General features: G+C 45.5%; 1 protein-coding gene and 2 long non-coding RNA genes across 8 annotated transcripts in view; 1 reads left to right on the top strand and 2 right to left on the bottom strand.

Moving 5' to 3' along the window:
• Positions 1–1,042: 1,042 nt before the first annotated feature.
• Positions 1,043–3,088, bottom strand: LOC120869288. Its single transcript, XR_005722511.1, has 3 exons — positions 2,397–3,088; positions 2,263–2,325; positions 1,043–1,538 (listed from the first exon to the last, which is right to left on the bottom strand). It is a non-coding gene; the product is annotated as an uncharacterized LOC120869288 (long non-coding RNA).
• Positions 3,089–3,145: 57 nt separating this feature from the next.
• MECOM (MDS1 and EVI1 complex locus) overlaps positions 3,146–18,259 on the top strand; it is a 631,434-nt gene continuing 616,320 nt past the window's right edge. For 2 of the 6 annotated variants that reach the window (XM_040248428.1, XM_040248446.1), the window contains exon 1: positions 3,151–3,516. In XM_040248428.1, the coding sequence (XP_040104362.1) occupies positions 3,480–3,516 (37 nt within the window). In that variant the 5' untranslated portion in view covers positions 3,151–3,479. Of the gene's footprint in view, positions 3,517–18,259 lie in introns of all 6 variants that reach the window. The other 4 variants (XM_040248456.1, XM_040248437.1, XM_040248478.1 and 1 more) reach the window with 3 other exon arrangements.
• LOC120869289 lies at positions 7,345–9,162 on the bottom strand. Its single transcript, XR_005722512.1, has 2 exons — positions 9,091–9,162; positions 7,345–8,035 (listed from the first exon to the last, which is right to left on the bottom strand). It is a non-coding gene; the product is annotated as an uncharacterized LOC120869289 (long non-coding RNA).

The following is an 18,259-nucleotide window of genomic DNA, read 5'->3' as shown; positions in this document are numbered from 1 at the left end:
GACCCAGTCTACTGCCCCTTAAGGAAACGAATTTCAGGAGGAGAGGGAAAGGCGGACGGTGCGGATGCAGGCAGCGACTGCAGCTCCAACAACTTGTTGGAGGCCTCTTTTCTCCAGGGCCAGCAACAGCTTAGACGGGACGTCAAAGGGTGTCGGGAACCTCAGGGGCCGCTGAACAGAAAGTCACCTGTTGGGTCTCACGGCTGAGACGTGGGTCAGGTGGACCTGACCGGGTCCGGGTACGGGGGGAGTGGGAACCCGCCGGGGTTGGCGCTCAGGGGGTAGTGGCGCTGCAGGCGGTGAGCGCGGTCCGCGGCTGCTGGCATTTGCTCCATCAGGTTAAACACACTTGAACTAGCACGTTAGTTCTTTTATTAACACTCAGGGCAGAAAGCACATGATAAAAGAAAGAAATAAAAAGAAAAAAAGAAAAGAAACCCAGTTTTCAGGTTTGAAAACAAAAGCGATGATTATGTGAGTACTTTTATTAAACAACATCCACAAGTATGATGCCTGATCTTTTCACAGTGCTTTGGCCCAAGGGCACAGAGGAGTTTGTGTTTATTTTTTCAGTTAGAATATGTTGGCTTCACTCGTGTCGGAAACTCTTGGAAAGACCAGGCTGAAGACCCATTCGCTGAAGCCACCGTGACCCCAGGGATTTGAAAAACCAGGAGGGGTGTGTGCCCTGGCCATGCCTCACTCCCCACACCCTCTGCCCTCTAGAAAGGCTTTCAGGACAGAGCTCTCTAAAGTTGGAGAGAAATCAGTTTTGAATTTCTTTAGTTTTCTGTATCCCACCCAATTCTCACAGCCCCCACCCCAACCCCTGGTCCACCACTGTGGTTTATAATTTTTCAGCAGAAACAAGGGCTGCAGCTTCACATGCGGGGTCTTGTTTTTACTTGGGTTTGATTCCATGGTCCCTTCATTTTCTATAAAATTGCCCATCACGTCTCTTAACCCCCTTTCTGCAACGGGACCCAAATATAGACGTCCACCCCCACCTAGGGCATGAGATAAAAGGAATTAAGTAGAATAGTACAAGGGGCAATATTAACTTCTTTTATTTTTTAAGTTCCCCAGAGTAAGAAGGTGAAATGAAACCTCTCAGGCAGAGCCTCTTCCTGTCCAGGCGCTCTTAAACGTCCTTGGTGGACTCTACCACCCTTCCTGAAGGTCAAAGACCTTTAGGTTTGGATAGCTGGGAGAGGCTTGGTCCTCTGGACTGCCTCTCTATCCTCTGGCCTAGGTAAGGGTCCCCAGAGAGTCCTTTAAACTGATCAGAAGCAGTATCTATGCACGTCTAGCCAGTCAGTCTAGTGCATTTCTCTCCCTAGAGATTTTACTTTCTTTGGTGAAAGCTCTCAACTTCCATTTCTCCTTTTTCCCTGAGGACCTTTTCTGGTTGGAGGGAAGGCTTGCCTTCCTGTAAACTGAGGGAAACTAGTGAACTCAGTCATAGACTTCCGGCATTGACATTCAGAATGCTGAAGTGCTTGGTCATTTTGCACCGGCCAAATGTATGAGCACACCACCTGTATGCAGAGGGCAATAGGAATTGTAGAAGGAATGGAAACACCCCCACCCAAACTTGCCTCTTTACTTCAGAGGGGATGAAAGAGTTCTCTTGTACCCATGTGTGTGGGCACCAGAGTCTTCTCTTTTGGAAACTGTTTTACTCCTACTCTGTGTAATTTTTTCATCACCCTGTTCCATCTCCCCCCTCCCCTACCTCACATTTCAACATTACACATCTGTCTCCCTTGGGTCTTGTAGCTTGATTCTCCAGGGACCTGTACTTACAGCCAAATGCTCCCAGAATTACACAGCTCTGGAGAAAGAGAAGTGATGGGCATCCTTGCCAAGCTGAATATTTCAAATTTCAATTTTCCGGAATAAACATATTTGTGAGCCATTGACGGATAGTCCCATTTGGGGTTGAACCTTGCTATTTGTTCCCAGTTTTGACAATAAATGACAACAGGTACAATTGGGCATTCTCGGTTATCTTCCTTCCCCTACCGTGCCTTAAACTCATGCCCAGAACCTGCTATTCTTTTCTCTTTCCTTTAACTTGAACATCAAGGATGTATCACTGTAGCACAGAGAAAAAAATTGTGATTTTCTTTTATGGTGTCTGGCAGGATTTGCAACAGATATTAATGAGGACATAAATAGCTCATGGAAGATATTGAACAAAACTAAGGTACGGAGGTTGTACCAAAAGAAAATCCACACTTACTCGGGATTTATTCATACCTTAAACACAGCTAGCTCCTTTAAGAGGTCCCCATTTCTGCGTGCCCACTTCTTTGGTAAATCCTGTAATTAAAGCAAATTTTGAATAATGTATTTTTTAAAAAGTGGTGGTGATGGGGGAATCTCTCTCCTACCTCTTCCTTATGACCCGGGAGGTCGTGGGTTTAAGCGAATGAGTGAAATGGCAGACGGGCTGAGCTGCAGCAGGAGGCGACAGGGGCAGCGGTGGGGGAGGCCGGAAGGTGACAGCCGACCTCAGGGAAGGCAAAAAGAAGGTCTTGGATGTCAAATGCCCAAGGTTCCCGGACCTGGGAATCAAGGGTGATCATTATTATTTGGTGGGAATAGACCAGCAACTGACATGTTCCAAGGATGGCAGGAAGTATTAGCATTACACCTAAAATCAAGGAAGAAGCAGTTATTTATTCTGCTTTCAGCTCTGAAAGCAGAAGCCGCAATAGCTTCAGTAGCAGTAGTAGCCGCAGCAGATTTCCCGAAGTTCAGGATGATTCTCACTTTCTCCTGGATCGCTCGCCGAGTCCGGTCCTTCTAGTTCTTTAGTGTGGGAAAGATTTTTAAAAGTCCCCTCCCCTCCCCCTACTCCTTGCTTTCCCCCAAGGACCGTACAGAAAATGTCCTGCAATTTATGGTGGGAAAAACAATAATGTTAATGATACAGGCTTATTGGTGATTCCAACATGAAATCAATCCTTTGCCCGAGTCTTTTCGTTCCTTTTTTTTTTTTTTTTTCTGGGCGAGGTGTCTGCTCCCCTCCGACTCCCTGCGCTCGTTCCCCGCCCCCCGCCGCCCTCCCCATGGCTCCCTTTCTCCGCCTCCTCGGCGATTGCCATCTGACAAGATCTCCAAATCAAAGTGATAAATCGCTCCAAACTTTTTTTGGCGGCGCTGAGATGTTGGAGGGGCGTCTAGCGCGCATGTGCGAAGGTGTCCAAACTGACAATGCTGGAGAGATAGCGAGTGTGGATTGAGAGAAAGGGAGAGAGGGAGGGAGAGAGAGTGAAAGAGGGAAAGACAGAGAGTGAGTGTGTGTGTGAGAGAGAGAGAGTGTGTGTGAGTGTGTGTGTGTGTAAGAGAGAGAGAGAGAGAGGGAGAGAGAGAGAGGAGAGGGAGGGAGCGAGAGGGAGAGCAAAAGAAGGAAAAGATCCAAGAAAAAAAAACCCCAACCACACACCAGCGGCTGCAGGACTGGGCACAGCATGAGATCCAAAGGCAGGGCAAGGAAACTGGCCACAAGTAGGTGCAATATCCCTTTTCTATTGGATTTCCCCCTCCTCTGCCATCTTGCATATCTGTCTACAGCGCTCCGGGAGGGAGAGCGGGGCTGCCTCTCGCGCCGGGGCCCCGGGTGGAGGGCAGGCGAAGAGCAGCTCCAGCAACCTGCCAGTCTCAGCCTCCGCGCCGGCTGCCCGCGCTCTAGCTCCTTGTTTGGGCGCCAGAGGAGCCGGGGCAACCCTCGAGCCCAGTGCGCGGACCAGCTGTGGCAACCCCGGGGTGGGGGTGGGGGTGGGGGCAGCAAAGACCTGGGTGGGAGGGAGGAGAGAGAGCGAGAGCGAGCGGGAAGGGGTGGGGTGGGTGGGGTGGGGGTGGGGGAGAGGAGATGCGAGAGTCTCCCCCTCCCCTCTCCTTTCCCCCAGGCGGAGGAGAGTTGCCTCTGGCCAACCAGCTAGTCCCGGGTGTGGGAGGGGGAGCGGGGGATCGGGGAGGGGGGGTGGCATCGGGCTGGGGAAAGAAGCCTTTTCGCGCCTCGGTTTGTTTCTGGGGTTTGGGGTGGGTGGAAGGCTTGGAGGGAGCTACAGTGGCGGCAGCGGCGGCGGGCAGCCGTGGTGGAGTTGGGAAAAGTTGCGAGGCGGCCGCTGGAAGTTGCGCGGGCTGGCGGGCTGCGCCGAGCGGCTGTTGCGGTAGTGGGCGCTGTGCGCTCTGCCGTGTTCTCCAGCGTGCGCGGCGCGGCGGGAGGACTGGGGTGGGGAGTGGGGGAGACGAGGGTGGAGGCTGTAGTCGGGGTGGTGTGTGTGTGTGGTGGCGGGGGGGGGGGGGCGCGGGCAGAGCCGAGCTACCAGCTCCGCCTAGCCGCGGGCAGGTGGGGAGAGAAGAGGCCCCGCGAGCGCCTGGAGAGCGCGGAGTAGAGGGCGCGCAGCCAGCGGCGACAGCAGCCGAGGAGAAGGAGGCCGAAAGGGCGCGCTCCGGCCTGCGAGCTCCAGGCTGGCAGGGCGCCGAGTGACCCCCAGGGGGCGGGCTGCGGGGACACTGGGCTCTGAGAGGGCGCGGCGGAGCCTCCCGCGCTGTTTCTGGGCGCAGCCGAGGTCTTGGGTCACTAACCCTCCCCGGCGCCCCCTGCCTGCCCGGCGTGGAGCGGCCTTGGTCACGCGGGAAGAGGGCGATTGAGTTCGGGGCAGGGGCGACGGGACTCCCATCCCCCATGCTTCTCGCTGAAGTGTTGGGTGGCTTTGGCCGGCATTGTCTGCCGAGCCGACACTGTCCCAGAAATCGGTAGCATCAGCCGGGAGTATAGGCGACGGGACTGGATTTGTCCAAATGCTTCTACGTCGAGTCTAAGGGGACCCGGCGATGCCGAGTCCCGGAGCGATCCGGGGGAGTTCAAAGCGCTCCTCCGCAAGGTGTCAGCACGCGGGGCTGCAGCAGCCTCGGCAAAGCACAGGCCGCTGTTCGCTCTCCCGCTCGCTGAAAACATAATTCTCTTGTTTTGCGTGTGGGTCAGACAACGTAGAGATAGGGTGGTGGGTGGGATGCTTCTCCTAAGTGAACCCCTAGTCTCCCCACCCCTGCATATTAAAGCCAAGTAATGCCCCGAGCCTTCCCGCCTTTGGTGTCCCCGCCGCAGCCGCGCGGAAGGCAGCGGCACCTCGGGCGGCTTGGTTTCTTTGGTGGTGAGAGTCCGCGGTCTAGCCCAGCGAGATGCTGTCATCTTAGGCGCCTTTCCAGTGCTTCTTTCAGTCCTCACCCAAGCACTCCCTCTCGCCCAAATATGTTTCCTTTCGGTCTGGTCTCAGGGATCAACCTATATATAGGAGTCCTTGGGCCATCAGTCCATTTGTTTCTCTTCTGGATATTGTTCATTTCACTTAGCTGCGACAGTGTCAAAGCGCGCCCGTGGAACTCCTGTTTTTCCTGTTTGCGTTTAATGGGGCCGATGTCTTTATTTTCAGCTGAGGAGGAATAAATGTACATTTTGCTTGGAGGCCTGTGGGCTTCAATTCCGACTGAAGGTTAGGGGTGTGTGTGTGTATGTATGTGTGTGTGTGTGTGTGTGTGTGTGGTTGCGCGGACGAAGCGGGGGGTTGAGAGCTGATTTCAACTCTGCCTAAGTTGTGAAATGAAAGCCGAACCCTTCGCGCGCCTCATTGCCTGGTATCCGCCGAAGTGAAAGCAGAACACAAAACCCTTCGAATTTTCTTGGGCAACTTTTTCAACTATTTTAATTACCAAGTTGTTCGCTGCCGAATTCAAGCATTCCCGCACGCACAGCCCACTCAACATCCAGAAACCGAGTCTGGTTTCCTATCTGAGGATACTTGTCATTCATCCAGTGGGAGACCCGTTTATTTTGTGTCTAGTGTTTCTAAGGATGCCGCTGCGGCTTTCTGATAACTAGATGCGAACTCTCACAAACTTTTCTTGCTAAGCCTCAGGTTCCCGCTGGCGCTGCTCCAGCTGTTGCCAACACGGCTGCCTTTCGGACAGCAGCGCTGCTTTAAGCAATTCTTTGGTTCTAATCTGGGTAACGAAGGAAATCATATTAAAACTAAGAATTTTTTGTATCTTGAAGCGCTATTTCCTTCCCCCGCGTAGTGCGTGAGTTTCCGAGCGCAGGGCGGAGATAGTCGCTGACCCCTGCTGTGAAGCCGGCGAAAACTTCGTGGCTGTGTCTGGACCGGGTTTCTTTCTTTTTCTGGGTTAGGAAGAGGCAGTGTGACCAGCATACTTTAAAAAACAAAACCACCCTTCTTGTTGTAAAAGTAAACACTGCAGTGGAATCAAGTCACTTAGAAACAGTTGTTTCCTCGACTGTTATTCTTCATGTATTTTGTAAATTTCTTTGGTGGCCAAGTCTTGTCGCGATCTTGGCTAAGGTACAGGATTCCAAGGATCCAAACCAGGGACCACAGACCCTGAAAGTACCGCTGAAGTTAAACTCAGAATGAATGCACAGCCTACTTTCCGACTTACAGGGCTTGTTTTTTTCTTACACAATAGTTAAAACCGATACATTCGTTGCAAATCATTTGGGAGGAATAAACCATTATATCCAAAAAAAAAAAAAAAGGAAAAGCAAGAAGACTGACATTTGTACCGTCTAAAGATGGTGGCTTTTATTCCCACCTTTAAGAAAAGAAAACTAAAAGCCAAGCAATCTCTGGCAGCCGGGTGAGGCTTCCCAGCCGTTTTCTTGGGCGGCCAGGACAGCACCTGGGCCGTGCCAGAAATGCCAGTTGCAACTGTTTCCTTCTGGTGATGGGAAAGGAGTGAAGTTGGATCTGCCTAGTGCGTCTAGGGCCCGAAAACCGAAGGAACCCCCCCACCCCACTTCTCCAAAGTGACACCCGGCAGGGTTTCAATCACAGCAATGAACGAGTTGCAACGAATAACCCCCCTTAGCTACCGGGCCACGCAGAAGTCTTGTAAAGACCCAGAAGGCGATGCGATTAGCAAGACCCGGGTGAGGGGAGGGCGGGGGAGGGGGGGCACTTGTTACTTGTACACTTGATCTCGGTTTAAAAAGGCTCTGAAGTAGGTAAGGTAGATGACGACTCTTCCTCTCCTGCTTAAACGCCTCCCCTTAGTAAGCCCAGTACATAAGATGGTAAAGAACCGCAAGCCCAGGTTCCAGCCTCCACTGCCCCATGCCCATCTACTTGCGTTTTCCTTTATCCTTTAAAAAGCTCAGATGAAAACGCAAAGCTTTGCTTAAAACGCGCATTTTATTTATTTCAGTCTGCTTTTGCGGAGGGGAAAAAAGCGCTTGCCCTGCGGAGGCCCCGTTTAGGAAGGCGGTTTATTTGCCATTACTTGACCATTACCCTGGCTTAGGGCTTCTTTATTGTATTTGGCACTTAGAACGAAGCATTTCGATGTGTTTCGCCAAAAAAAAAAAAAAAATCTGTGTTTAGGGGAAGGTTAATAACGCTTTTCATTCTCCCCTCACACTCATCTTCAACACTCTGGAAGGGGACGGTTCATTAGCTACGGGGGCTGGAAGGCTGGAATAAAAGGCTCCCTTTTCAGGTTTTTATTTGTGAGGGGCTGAGGAGTCGCAGGTCTGGGGGCCATTGGCTGCGGTGTGTCTGTGTAAGTGTGCCTGAGTGTGTCTTTTGCAGGGTAGCCCAGCTCTTGGCTTTCTGAGCGGAGGCCTCCCCTCACTACCCGTGGGCGGGCGCGGCCTCCTCAGCAGGCAGACATTCAACACGTAGGACGCTCATCGAATAGAAATTAATGCGTCATCCCGACGTTTTTGCTTTCTTCTTTTTTAAAAGTTGAGGGTAATAATTCAGTAAGCAGTTTTTCTTTAAACATCTTGTCGTTTGGGAGTTTATTTTATTTCATTTTTTGCGACTTAGGGCCATGTTATCCCAGGCTGCAGATGTCGCCTGGGGCAGGAAGGCCACAGCTGGGGACTCCAGGCTCCATCCTCCCGGGCCAGGAGGGCAGGGGAGCATCGACTTGATGCCCTCGGCAGGCCTGGCCCAGTCTCCTCTCTCCCCACACATCCTCCGTTTGCCTCTGCTGGAAGCGGGCCCTGAAATGGAGAAACTTGACTTGTCATCTGCTGGCCAATGGCTCTTACCGTGTTCCCAAGGTACTCAGAGCTTGGCAGAGCCCTATTCCCAAGCGCCGGGTACATTGTCCGTTCACTGTTCACTGCCGTCCCCCCACCCCTCCAGTCATCTCGAAACCAGGCCGGGTGGGACTTGGGGGTGGAGCTGGGGAGGCCCTAGAGAGGAGGGAGGTAGTGCTCACCAGAGCGCCCTCCCCTCCACACCTCACTCCTCCAGCTGCTCGGCTTCTAGCTCCCAGGCCCAAAGCTCCTTCCCTTTCAACATCTGAGATGCTGTGTGCCTGGCGCCGTGCTTCGCTTGGAGCCTTGTTTGCACCGACCCTGTACAACACATGCACAAACATACACACACACTCTCTCTCTCACAGCTCAGGGGTTCAGGGACACTTACCCATTCACTCTCTGCGGCAAAACAAGCCCCTTCCTAACCCCCTGGGACGAGGAGAAAGGGGCTCTGGGGAGGTGGGGCAGGAGCAGACAGTCACTCTGTAAAGATGCTGGGCACATTTTTCTGGAGAGGTGGTTAACCCTTCTTGAGCTGAAAGTCTCAGCTCTAGGCACTTCCTACAAAGATCTGTGGGGTCTGCTTTTCTTTTATATGAATCACTAATTTCCTCCCCACTTCATTTGCCAAGGTCCTCTTTCTAAAATTAGATTTTTCCCCTTCCCACTCTTGAGTTTACCAGGGAGTTCTCAAGGAAATTGGCTGGGTAGTGAGAACAAGTGTGAGGAAGAGGATGAAAAGGAGACAAACAAATGGAACAAACAAGAGAGGGGAGAAAGGAAGAGAGAAGCAGCGTGTTTCTTCTTCCTAGATCTCCAGTTTGCACACAGATGGGTATTTTTTTTTTCCCCCAGTAAATGAAAAAAGTGTAATCCTTGTTAATTACCTTTGTTTACATGCCATACAAGAAACTTCAGAGACATTTCTACATAAGGAAGAAACTGTTTACAAAACTCTTTCAAAAGTGTGACATATTGCTCTAGTTCAGCACTAAAAAGCTAAACACACTTACCGTCCTTTGAAGTGCCCTGGCCAGGGCAGCTTATTTGAGTGCGGTTCAGATATTGCTGTGGGTATAACTAATGGCCTCTACCTATTTAGCTCAAGTGGGAGGAGAGAAAGGCCTGAATTCCTTGTCCAATGGGTCCCTCTGGAGACTGGATTCTGGCTCCTGGCCAGTTCTGTACAATGTCAACATTGAATATTTGAATTCCCAGACTCTATTTAACAAGTTTCTAAATAAATAAACTCATTGTGTGTCTGTGTTTAAAATTATTTCACCTCTTCCATAAAAGCCACAGTGTCTTATTACACTGGCGTTGCAAGTTGATTCTTTTTTAAATAAACAAACAAACAGAGCTTAAGGATTTTTAATAGGCAGATCTTCACAATATGTTTTACAGAGACATTCTCTCATGTGTGGCTGGGTAGGAGCTATTTAGAGGGATCTTGGGCTGTTCTGTGTGATGTGGTAGTGAGTTATACTAAAAACCAGGCTAAGTTCAGAAAGTCAGTGCAATATTAATCACATCTAAAGGGAGGCCTAACTGTGTAACTGTACTGTCTTTATATATTTGATAATTTTGCCTGCTGGGTCCTAGAAGACAGAGAGCTTCACTGATGTGTCCTAAATGGCTATCTGCAGGCTACCGCAGTCCCTAAATATTGGTAGGTGTGGAACTTTGCCCGGATGGAGTTTTCTTTCCGAGCACTTTTTCTTTATCTGTGTCTGTCTCTGTAAGTTGGAAGGAGTAGATATACATGTTACCCTACTGTTTCAGTATGGGTCTGAAATGGACCACAGGAAACCTATGGTTTTACTCATCTCTCAGCATTTGAACATCCACAGCATTTTTTGCAGATTGGAACATACTTGTTCTAAGAAGTACACGAATAATTAAAAAGAAAAGGCAAGTTCTGGTCCTCTTGAAAGTGTGGACCGCATCTGGAGTTGTTAGGAAAGAAAGTGGGATTTACTCTAATTTATGTGTATAAAGGACAACATTATTAAAAAGAATGGGATTTGAAAGGGCACACAGCAAAACCTATAACATTTAGCTGGTAACATGGAGAGCTCAAAGCCAAGAAAAAAATACCACTAACCCATGCAAACCTTAAAATAGATTACAATGACCTCAGCCATTTCATTTAAAAAAATAATAGCCATGATTAAAATGGGGGGAGTGTTTTACTTGGAACTCTACTCTTCTGCATTATTATAAGAGCTGTTTTGTGGTTAAAGAACTGTTGCATTATAGAAAAAAAAAAGCAAGTGAATTTTTAATCAAATTCCTGACTCTTCAAAAGCTCTCACTTTTGAATTACTTCTTATTTTGGTTTTAGTTATTATTCTTATTCATCAACAAACATGCTGCTTTTAGCTTGTATATATAGACAAATCCTTTACTACTAACATTTGAAAAAGTTCTAAAGGAAAAATTTTATTTGGAGCAGAGATTTTTATTAATTCCTATAGTAACACCAAACTAGGAATTGGTGGCTATAAAAAAGGAAGGACCAAAGCTTTCTTAACTTTGATTAAGAACCCGCTTTTAAAGGAATTAATTTTGTGTGTTAAGGTTGTTCAAACTATGACATTTATGAAAGTCTTTGTAATAGCACTTGGTGGGCTTTGGGTACAAGCAGACTTAAGAAACAAATACTGGTGAAGGCAATGGCACCCCACTCCAGTACTCTTGCCTGTAAAATCCCATGGAGGGAGGAGCCTGGTGGGCTACAGTCCATGGGGTCGCTAAGAGTCGGACACGACTGAGCGACTTCACTTTCACTTTTCACTCTCATGCATTGGGGAAGGAAATGGCAACCCACTCCAGTGTTCTTGCCTGGAGAATCCCAGGGACGGGGGAGCCTGGTGGGCTGCTGTCTATGGGGTCGCACAGAGTCGGACACGACTGAAGCGACTTAGCAGCAGCAGCAGCAGGAGCAGCAGCAGGAATGAGCCATCTGATCCTGAAGGTTACCACTGTGCTCGTCAGTTTGCATCTGGATGTGGTCCCTGATTGAATAGCCAGGTCATCTTCAAGCAATTGAATGCCTCCGAGCTCCAGGATCTTTACTTGTAAAGGAAGAGTTATAACATTACTTTCCTAGGCTGCTGTAAGAATAAATTGGAGTAAGTGTACCCCCGTACCTCAGTCACAAGCCATCACTCAGTCAATCTCAGTCACTTTCCTTCGGTTTGATCCGTTACTTTTTCCAGATTTTTAAGACATCTTCCCCTCCTCCCCATTCTGTTTTCATCCAGTCTCATCTGTAGACCTATTTGCATATATATAGTAAGCAGTTTGTATATCTCCTCATCAATCACGTCTTCAGGATAAATGGGAGTCATATGTAGAATTTGGACAAGTCAGAACTGTCTACAGCAAGCCAAACTAAGTGGTGCCTTTATTCTGAAAACTCGAGAATCTTCCTTTGCCCCCTTTTGGGGGAGTTGAGGGGCACTTTGTGCATACAGTGGGAATTCACCTTTGCTCCACAGGTGTTGGCGTTGTATGTACACAGCCTAAGTTTAGTTGTGCGTACCCTCTGGTTCTCATGATCCCTTGTGTATGAAAATTTTACTTTTAAGAGAATGAGTTAAAAATTTTTTTTAATTATTAATTTATATATTTATATTTTTGGCTACAACATGTGGCATGGGAGATTAGTTCCTCTACCAGAGATTAACCCTGGTCCCCCTGCATTGGAAGCATGGAGTCTTAACCACTAGACTACCAGGGAACTCTGGGAATGAGATTTGTAGTTCACTTCACTACTCTACAGAAGACCTTATTCTCTGAATGAGGTCAGAGTAGAGCAGAGGATGTAAACTTGAATGCCTACAGGATTTGGCAGGTACAACAAATGCATGAGGCACAGTGGTGTGTGCACCAAGCACTCTCTTATTTTTATTTAAAATGTTTTTTTAATATAAATTTATTTAATTGGAGGCTAATTACTTTACAATATTGTGTTGGTTTTGCCATACATCAACATGAATCCGCCACAGGTGTACATGTGTTCCCCATCCTGAACCCCTCTTCCACCTCCCTCCCCGTACCATCCCTTTGGGTCATCCCAGTGCACCAGCCCTGAGCATCCTGTATCTTGCATCGAACCTAGACTGGCGATTCGTTTCACATATGATATTATACATATTTCAATGCCATTCTCCCAAATCATCCCACCCTCGCCCTCTTCCTCAGAGTCCAAAAGACTGTTCTATACATCTGTGTCTCTTTTGCTGTCTCGCATACAGGGTTATCGTTACCATCTTTCTAAATTCCATATATATGCGTTAATATACTGTATTGGTGTTTTTCTTTCTGGCCTACTTTACTCTGTATAATAGGCTCCAGTTTCATCCACCTCATTAGAACTGGTTCAACTGTATTCTTTTTAACGGCTGAGTAATACTCCATTGTGTATATGTACCACAGCTTTCTTATCCATTCGTCTGCTGATGGACATCTAGGTTGCTTCCATGTCCTGGCTATTGTAAACAGTGCTGCAATGAACATTGGGGTACACGTGTCTCTTTTAGTTCTGGTTTCCTCGGTGTGTATGCCCAGCAGTGACTTTTGGAATGCAGCCATTCTGACTGGCGTGAAATGGTACCTTATTGTGGTTTTGATTTGCATTCTCTGATAATGAGTGATATTGAGCATCTTTTCATGTGTTTGTTAGCCATCTCTATGTCTTCTTTGGAGAAAAGTCTGTTTAGTCCTTTGGCCCATTTTTTGATTGGGTCGTATATTTTTCTGGAATTGAGCTGCAGGAGTTGCTTGTATATTTTTGGGATTAATTCTTTGTCAGTTGCTTCATTTGCTATTATTTTCTCCCATTCTGAAGCCTGTCTTTTCACCTTGCTTATAGTTTCCTTTGTTGTGCGGAAGCTTTTAATTTTAATTAGGTCCCATTTGTTTATTTTTGCTTTTATTTCCAATATTCTGGGAGGTGGGCCCTAGAGGATCCTGCTGTGATTTATGTCAGAGAGTGTTTTGCCTCTGTTCTCCTCTAGGAGTTTTATAGTTTCTGGTCTTACGTTTAGATCTTTAATCCATTTTGAGTTTATTTTTGTGTATGGTGTTAGAAAGTGTTCTAGTTTCATTCTTTTACAAGTGGTTGACCAGTTTTCCCAGCACCACTTGTTAAAGCGATTGTCTTTTCTCCATTGTATATTCTTGCCTCCTTTGTCAAAGATAAGGTGTCCATAGGTGCATGGATTTATCTCTAGGCTTTCTATTTTGTTCCATTGTTCTATATTTCTGTCTTTGTGCCAGTACCATACTGTCTTGATGACTGTGGCTTTGTAGTAGAACCTGAAGTCAGGCAGGTTGATTCCTCCAGTTCCATTCTTCTTTCTCAAGATTGCTTTGGCTATTCGAGATTTTTTTTGTATTTCCATACAAATTGTGAAATTATTTGTTCTAGCTCTGTAAAAAATACTGTTGGTAGCTTGATAGGGATTGCATTGAATGTTGACCTGGAGCCTTTGTACTTCAGAGCGAGAAGCAGTGGCAGGGATTGCGTCAAGCTGGGGGTTCAAGCCTTTTCTAAAGGTGCCCTAACTCCCTGCTGCATTTGGGAAAGGTGGCCCAGTGCTGCTAGGTCTTCCATGTTTAAGAGAAGCCACATACCTGGATTGTTCTGTGAATTTTCCTCTACTTTATAATGTTGACTCAATTTAAAAAGCAACATACAGCATTCTGCAGGTCCAGCCAAACACCTCTACCTGTCATGTATTGTTCATGGACCCTGGTTTTGCAACGTCTGGATTAAATGATCTACAAAGGTCCTTCAAAGTTCCAACATTTTACGATACCCACAAGGCTTCCTTAATATTACCTTGTGTTTCTAAGATCTGTATCTTCTTCCTCCACCCCAGAGTTACTCTGTGTGTGTGTGTGTGTGTGTGTTTTGATAGGTGGAAGTACTTATTACAGAATCTGATATCTGGCCATTTATCTGGAAAAAAAGTCTTTCTCAGCCATGTTGTGTCTTTCTTTCCCTCCACGCTGCTTCATCATTAATTGGCTTAAGAAAATAAACTGGAACAGTCACTCCCCATCTCATAGCCACTGGTCACCATTCTTCCTTATTTCTCCCTCAACCCAATTCTTTGATTTGTGGGCTGGGGGTTGAGCAGTAAATCACTTGGAGACAGTTTTCTGTGGTTTTCCTCAGTGGGAGAAGAAGTCATTTGGCTACTGTGGGTATCACAGAGGAAGAGTTCACTCCTGCTCCCTAGGAGGGTCCAGATGTCATGTCCTGTACATCTATAACTGAAGAACCCAACTGAATTTTAAACATGAACCTAAGATGGAGAAATTAGTTTTTAAGGGACAGATGTATTATTTGACAAGAATGGCTCTCCTTGTAGTAAGGTTGATATGTTCAAGGAACATTTGAAAATAAACACACATTATTCTGTTTATTGTCATGATTTGATTTTTAGCAGAAGTGGTGGGTGAACAGGTAAGATTAAGTCCTACAGATACAAAGGTAGAAGTATAGTGATAAAATACTGACACAGCAGATTCTCCCAATAATGTCTGGACTGAGAACTCTATAATATCTAAATCAGTACTATAGTCAAGGGACTAGTCAATAAATACTTGCTAACTTTCAGTTAGCATTGTTAGCAAAATCATCAGATAAAGCAATGCTTATAAAGTAGTGATGAATGCCTATAAGTATTACCAATGGGTTATGAGATAAACTCCCAATTTTTACACCTGACATGAAACCCCAGTTTTTTTAGTCAGGCCTTTGAGGTCCTCCCACCCTTGAGTCAGATGGTTATTCTGAGCCCACGTTCTGACATAGATTGGCCTTGGGTCTGAATCCTGATTCCACCAATTACTAACTGGGTGAAATAAAGGCCACTTATGCAAAGAGTTGACTCATTGGAAAAGACTCTGATGCTGGGAGGGATTGGGGGCAGGAGGAGAAGGGGACAACAGAGCATGAGATGGCTGGTGGCATCAGCGACTTGATGGACATGAGTTTGGGTGAACTCTGGGAGTTGGTGATGGACAGGGAGGCCTGGCGTGCTGTGATTCATGGAGTCGCAAAGAGTCAGACACAACTGAGCGACTGAACTGAACTGAATCTTTTTTGGCCACAGTTTCCTTAATTATAGACTAGAGGTATTTTCTTCATGGGAGGATTTGATGAACTAATATATTAAAGCACCTTAAATATTTAATAGTAAGAGCTCAACATATGTTCATCATTATTTTATAAAACTTTCAGACTTGTTTGTCTCCCTATCCAAGTTAGTCCATTCAACCTGATTTGTTTAATCATTCTGCTTTTCTCAGTCTTTTGTCAGCCTAGTCTTGTGTCTCCATATTCCAGCCTTTGGCCACAATGTTGTCATAGTCTATAGACCTCCCCATACTGTCCTTTGACCATCAACATCTAACTCCTTTAAGAGTTGGTTGAAACGTTTCCTTCTTTATGTGGTTCATCCTCAACCCTCCTGGAGACATGTTTTCTCTATGTTTTTTCCTTCCAATAGTATGGAATTATTTTTATCCTATCATCATTTGGATATTTTGTTATAAATTACTTTCTTCACTTTCTGTATCTTATTTTTCTAGCTAAACTGTAAAACTCCTGGAGAGTCCATTTCTGTTTCGTACAGTCCCCATTTCCATGCTTTGCATATGGCAGATATCAGTACAATTAGGTGATGGTGGTTAGCGATGGGCTTTGCTGGATTATGTGAACACCTTCAATTTCTTTGCCTGTAAAACCTGTGCAGTCAGGTATTGTCAGTGCTAGAACTCGGGGATATCTGACACTTTAATTGCATACTAAATCCACAGTTGGCTTATTTTGACAGTGATAAACCACCTGGAAAGCACGTTTGGAAAGTAGAGTATTATTCCTAATTTTCACCAATAATGCTCCTCATTTTGCCTGTGCAGGTTTAACCTATGGCTCCTCACTTAAATTACAAATTGTTATTGATCTACACTTGATCTTAAGGTTTATGGAAACGCTGTGCTGGACTTGATTCCGGAGACTGTAAGTGGAATCAAGATAGAGACAGTGAAACAGTTTGTGGACTCATGTAATTCCGAGGGATTTGGGGCAGTCAGCTTTACAAAGGTCATCAGAAGCCAAGGTTTTAGACAAATTCCAACTCTAATTCAAACAATAGCAACAATAATTTTGCTGTATATTTTAATGTTAATTTATAATGAAAGTCTCTTTCAATTTAAGGCTGACCAAATGATGTTGCATTCAATCTTGTTTAACTGATCAAACTAATTTCACCCATCCAATGGGGCCCCTTAGTTCAAATCAACCATGTCTTCTTCCTCCTGTTGAATCCCTCTACCCCTCTCCCCTACTTACCCTTTTACTAATCTCTCATCTCTGTGGTGAAAACAGGACTGACTATTTGTGCCTTGGACAACTGTCCTCAAGCTCTGAATGACTGCAGGGTTTCCGTTCCTGTTAGAAGTTTTCTTCCTGCAAGACCAGCCTGGACTGACTTTTTGTCCTGCTCTTTGAGCTGCTTTTAAAGCATTAGAAGCCCATTTGACATGAAACTTAGAAACTAAGAAGCACAATTTTATACTTTCATGCTGATTATAGACTTTATCTTTGGCAGCAGCCATGAAATTAAGTAGTAATAAAATGTTTCATGATAAAATGAAAATAAAAATGGAAGGATTGAGCAACTCTCTTGGTTTCTGATAGGGTCATGGTTTTTAACCTTGTTTAGAGTCTCAGATATGTGTGAGAATCTGATGAAAGGTATGAAGTCTCCCACCAGAAAACGCATATGTTTTCATATATGCATAAAATATCCTTAAAAGTTTTCATACAGTGTCAGTGGTTCATGGACTTCTAAATTCCAGCCATAGGTATTATAATGGTTCATTCATGTGAATCAGACTTGCTGTACCCTAATATGTTTGTTATGTAATGTATTAAAGTTTTTAATCAATATTTTTCATTATCTTAGAGATATTTTTCTTGCTTAAAAATTTATACTTGCTCTAAAAATCTAAAAACTGCAAAAACGAGCATACCAAAAATGAAAGTTCTTTGTTGCCTACCCTCTTTTGTCACACACTGCCTGCCGATGGCTCCTATATACCATTCAGTGTAGTGTGTCTTTTAGCACGTATGTGCGTATAAAGTTACAACCTTTTACAGCAACTTGCTCTTCTCTTTTTAAATACTTAATCATATACCTTGGACCCTTCTAGTCCCTATGTATCAGTCTAACCCATTCTTTTAAAGGCAGCAGATCCTTCATCATTTGGATGTGACATATTTTATTGAACCCTATGGTTGACTTTTGAGTAGCTTCCAGTTTTAAGAACAGGACAGAGAAGTTCCCTAGCCCAGGACTCTACGGGAAAATGAAAGTGAAGTGTACAATTAAAGGAAGCTCACAGTTCAGGGTGAAGTGTGCTGGCCCTTGAGCCTCAAACACAGTGGGGCTTTGGGAAGGTCACGGAGGGTTGCCTCACCCTGTCAGGACAGATCAGATTTCCAAGCATCTTTACCCCCTGAGGTCCAAGGGTCGAAGCCCAGAGCTAAGGTACATCTTTGTGAGATCCACTGTGATATATCAGTGACATTTCAAGCTTCCTGGATTGTTTTGGACCTCATATTTATGACCTATTTCTATTTTCTCCTGCTGTTCAGCACAGGCTTTAGCTGAAACCAGTTCACATACCCCTAATTGTATAAGAACAAGTAAGTTGTCAGGGTTTCAAATCTCAAGTTTTTGTTTTGAAATTACAATTTCTTTGCATGTACTTTTGTTTCAATTGGAGGATAATTGCTTTACAATATTGCGTTGGCCTCTGCCATACATCAACATGAATTAGCTACAGGAATACATATGTCTCCATATATGTACATTTTTTATCACATTGTGTATAGAGCAACCAACTAATGGGACTAGGTAAATACAGTTTATTTAAAGCCAATAAAATATTCCTTTGATACTCTTTTAAAAATTACCCACAGTAATTTCTAACCTATGAATTGGAAAGACCATTTTTATAGGAAAATGTTTTTCACTGGATAACTGTACTATGGGAAATGTTTTATAATGGAAACTATCTCTTACTTTTAACTATACATCAAAAATTTGACAGTGTAATGTTACACACTAAAGCTCATCAGATGCAAAATTCCAG

This window comes from Oryx dammah, unplaced genomic scaffold, assembly GCF_014754425.2.
Source record: "Oryx dammah isolate SB20612 unplaced genomic scaffold, SCBI_Odam_1.1 HiC_scaffold_2, whole genome shotgun sequence".
NCBI classification, from domain to species: domain Eukaryota; kingdom Metazoa; phylum Chordata; class Mammalia; order Artiodactyla; family Bovidae; genus Oryx; species Oryx dammah.
The sequence above is the reverse complement of the archived record's forward strand: the minus strand, read 5'-3'. Positions and strand labels throughout refer to the sequence as shown.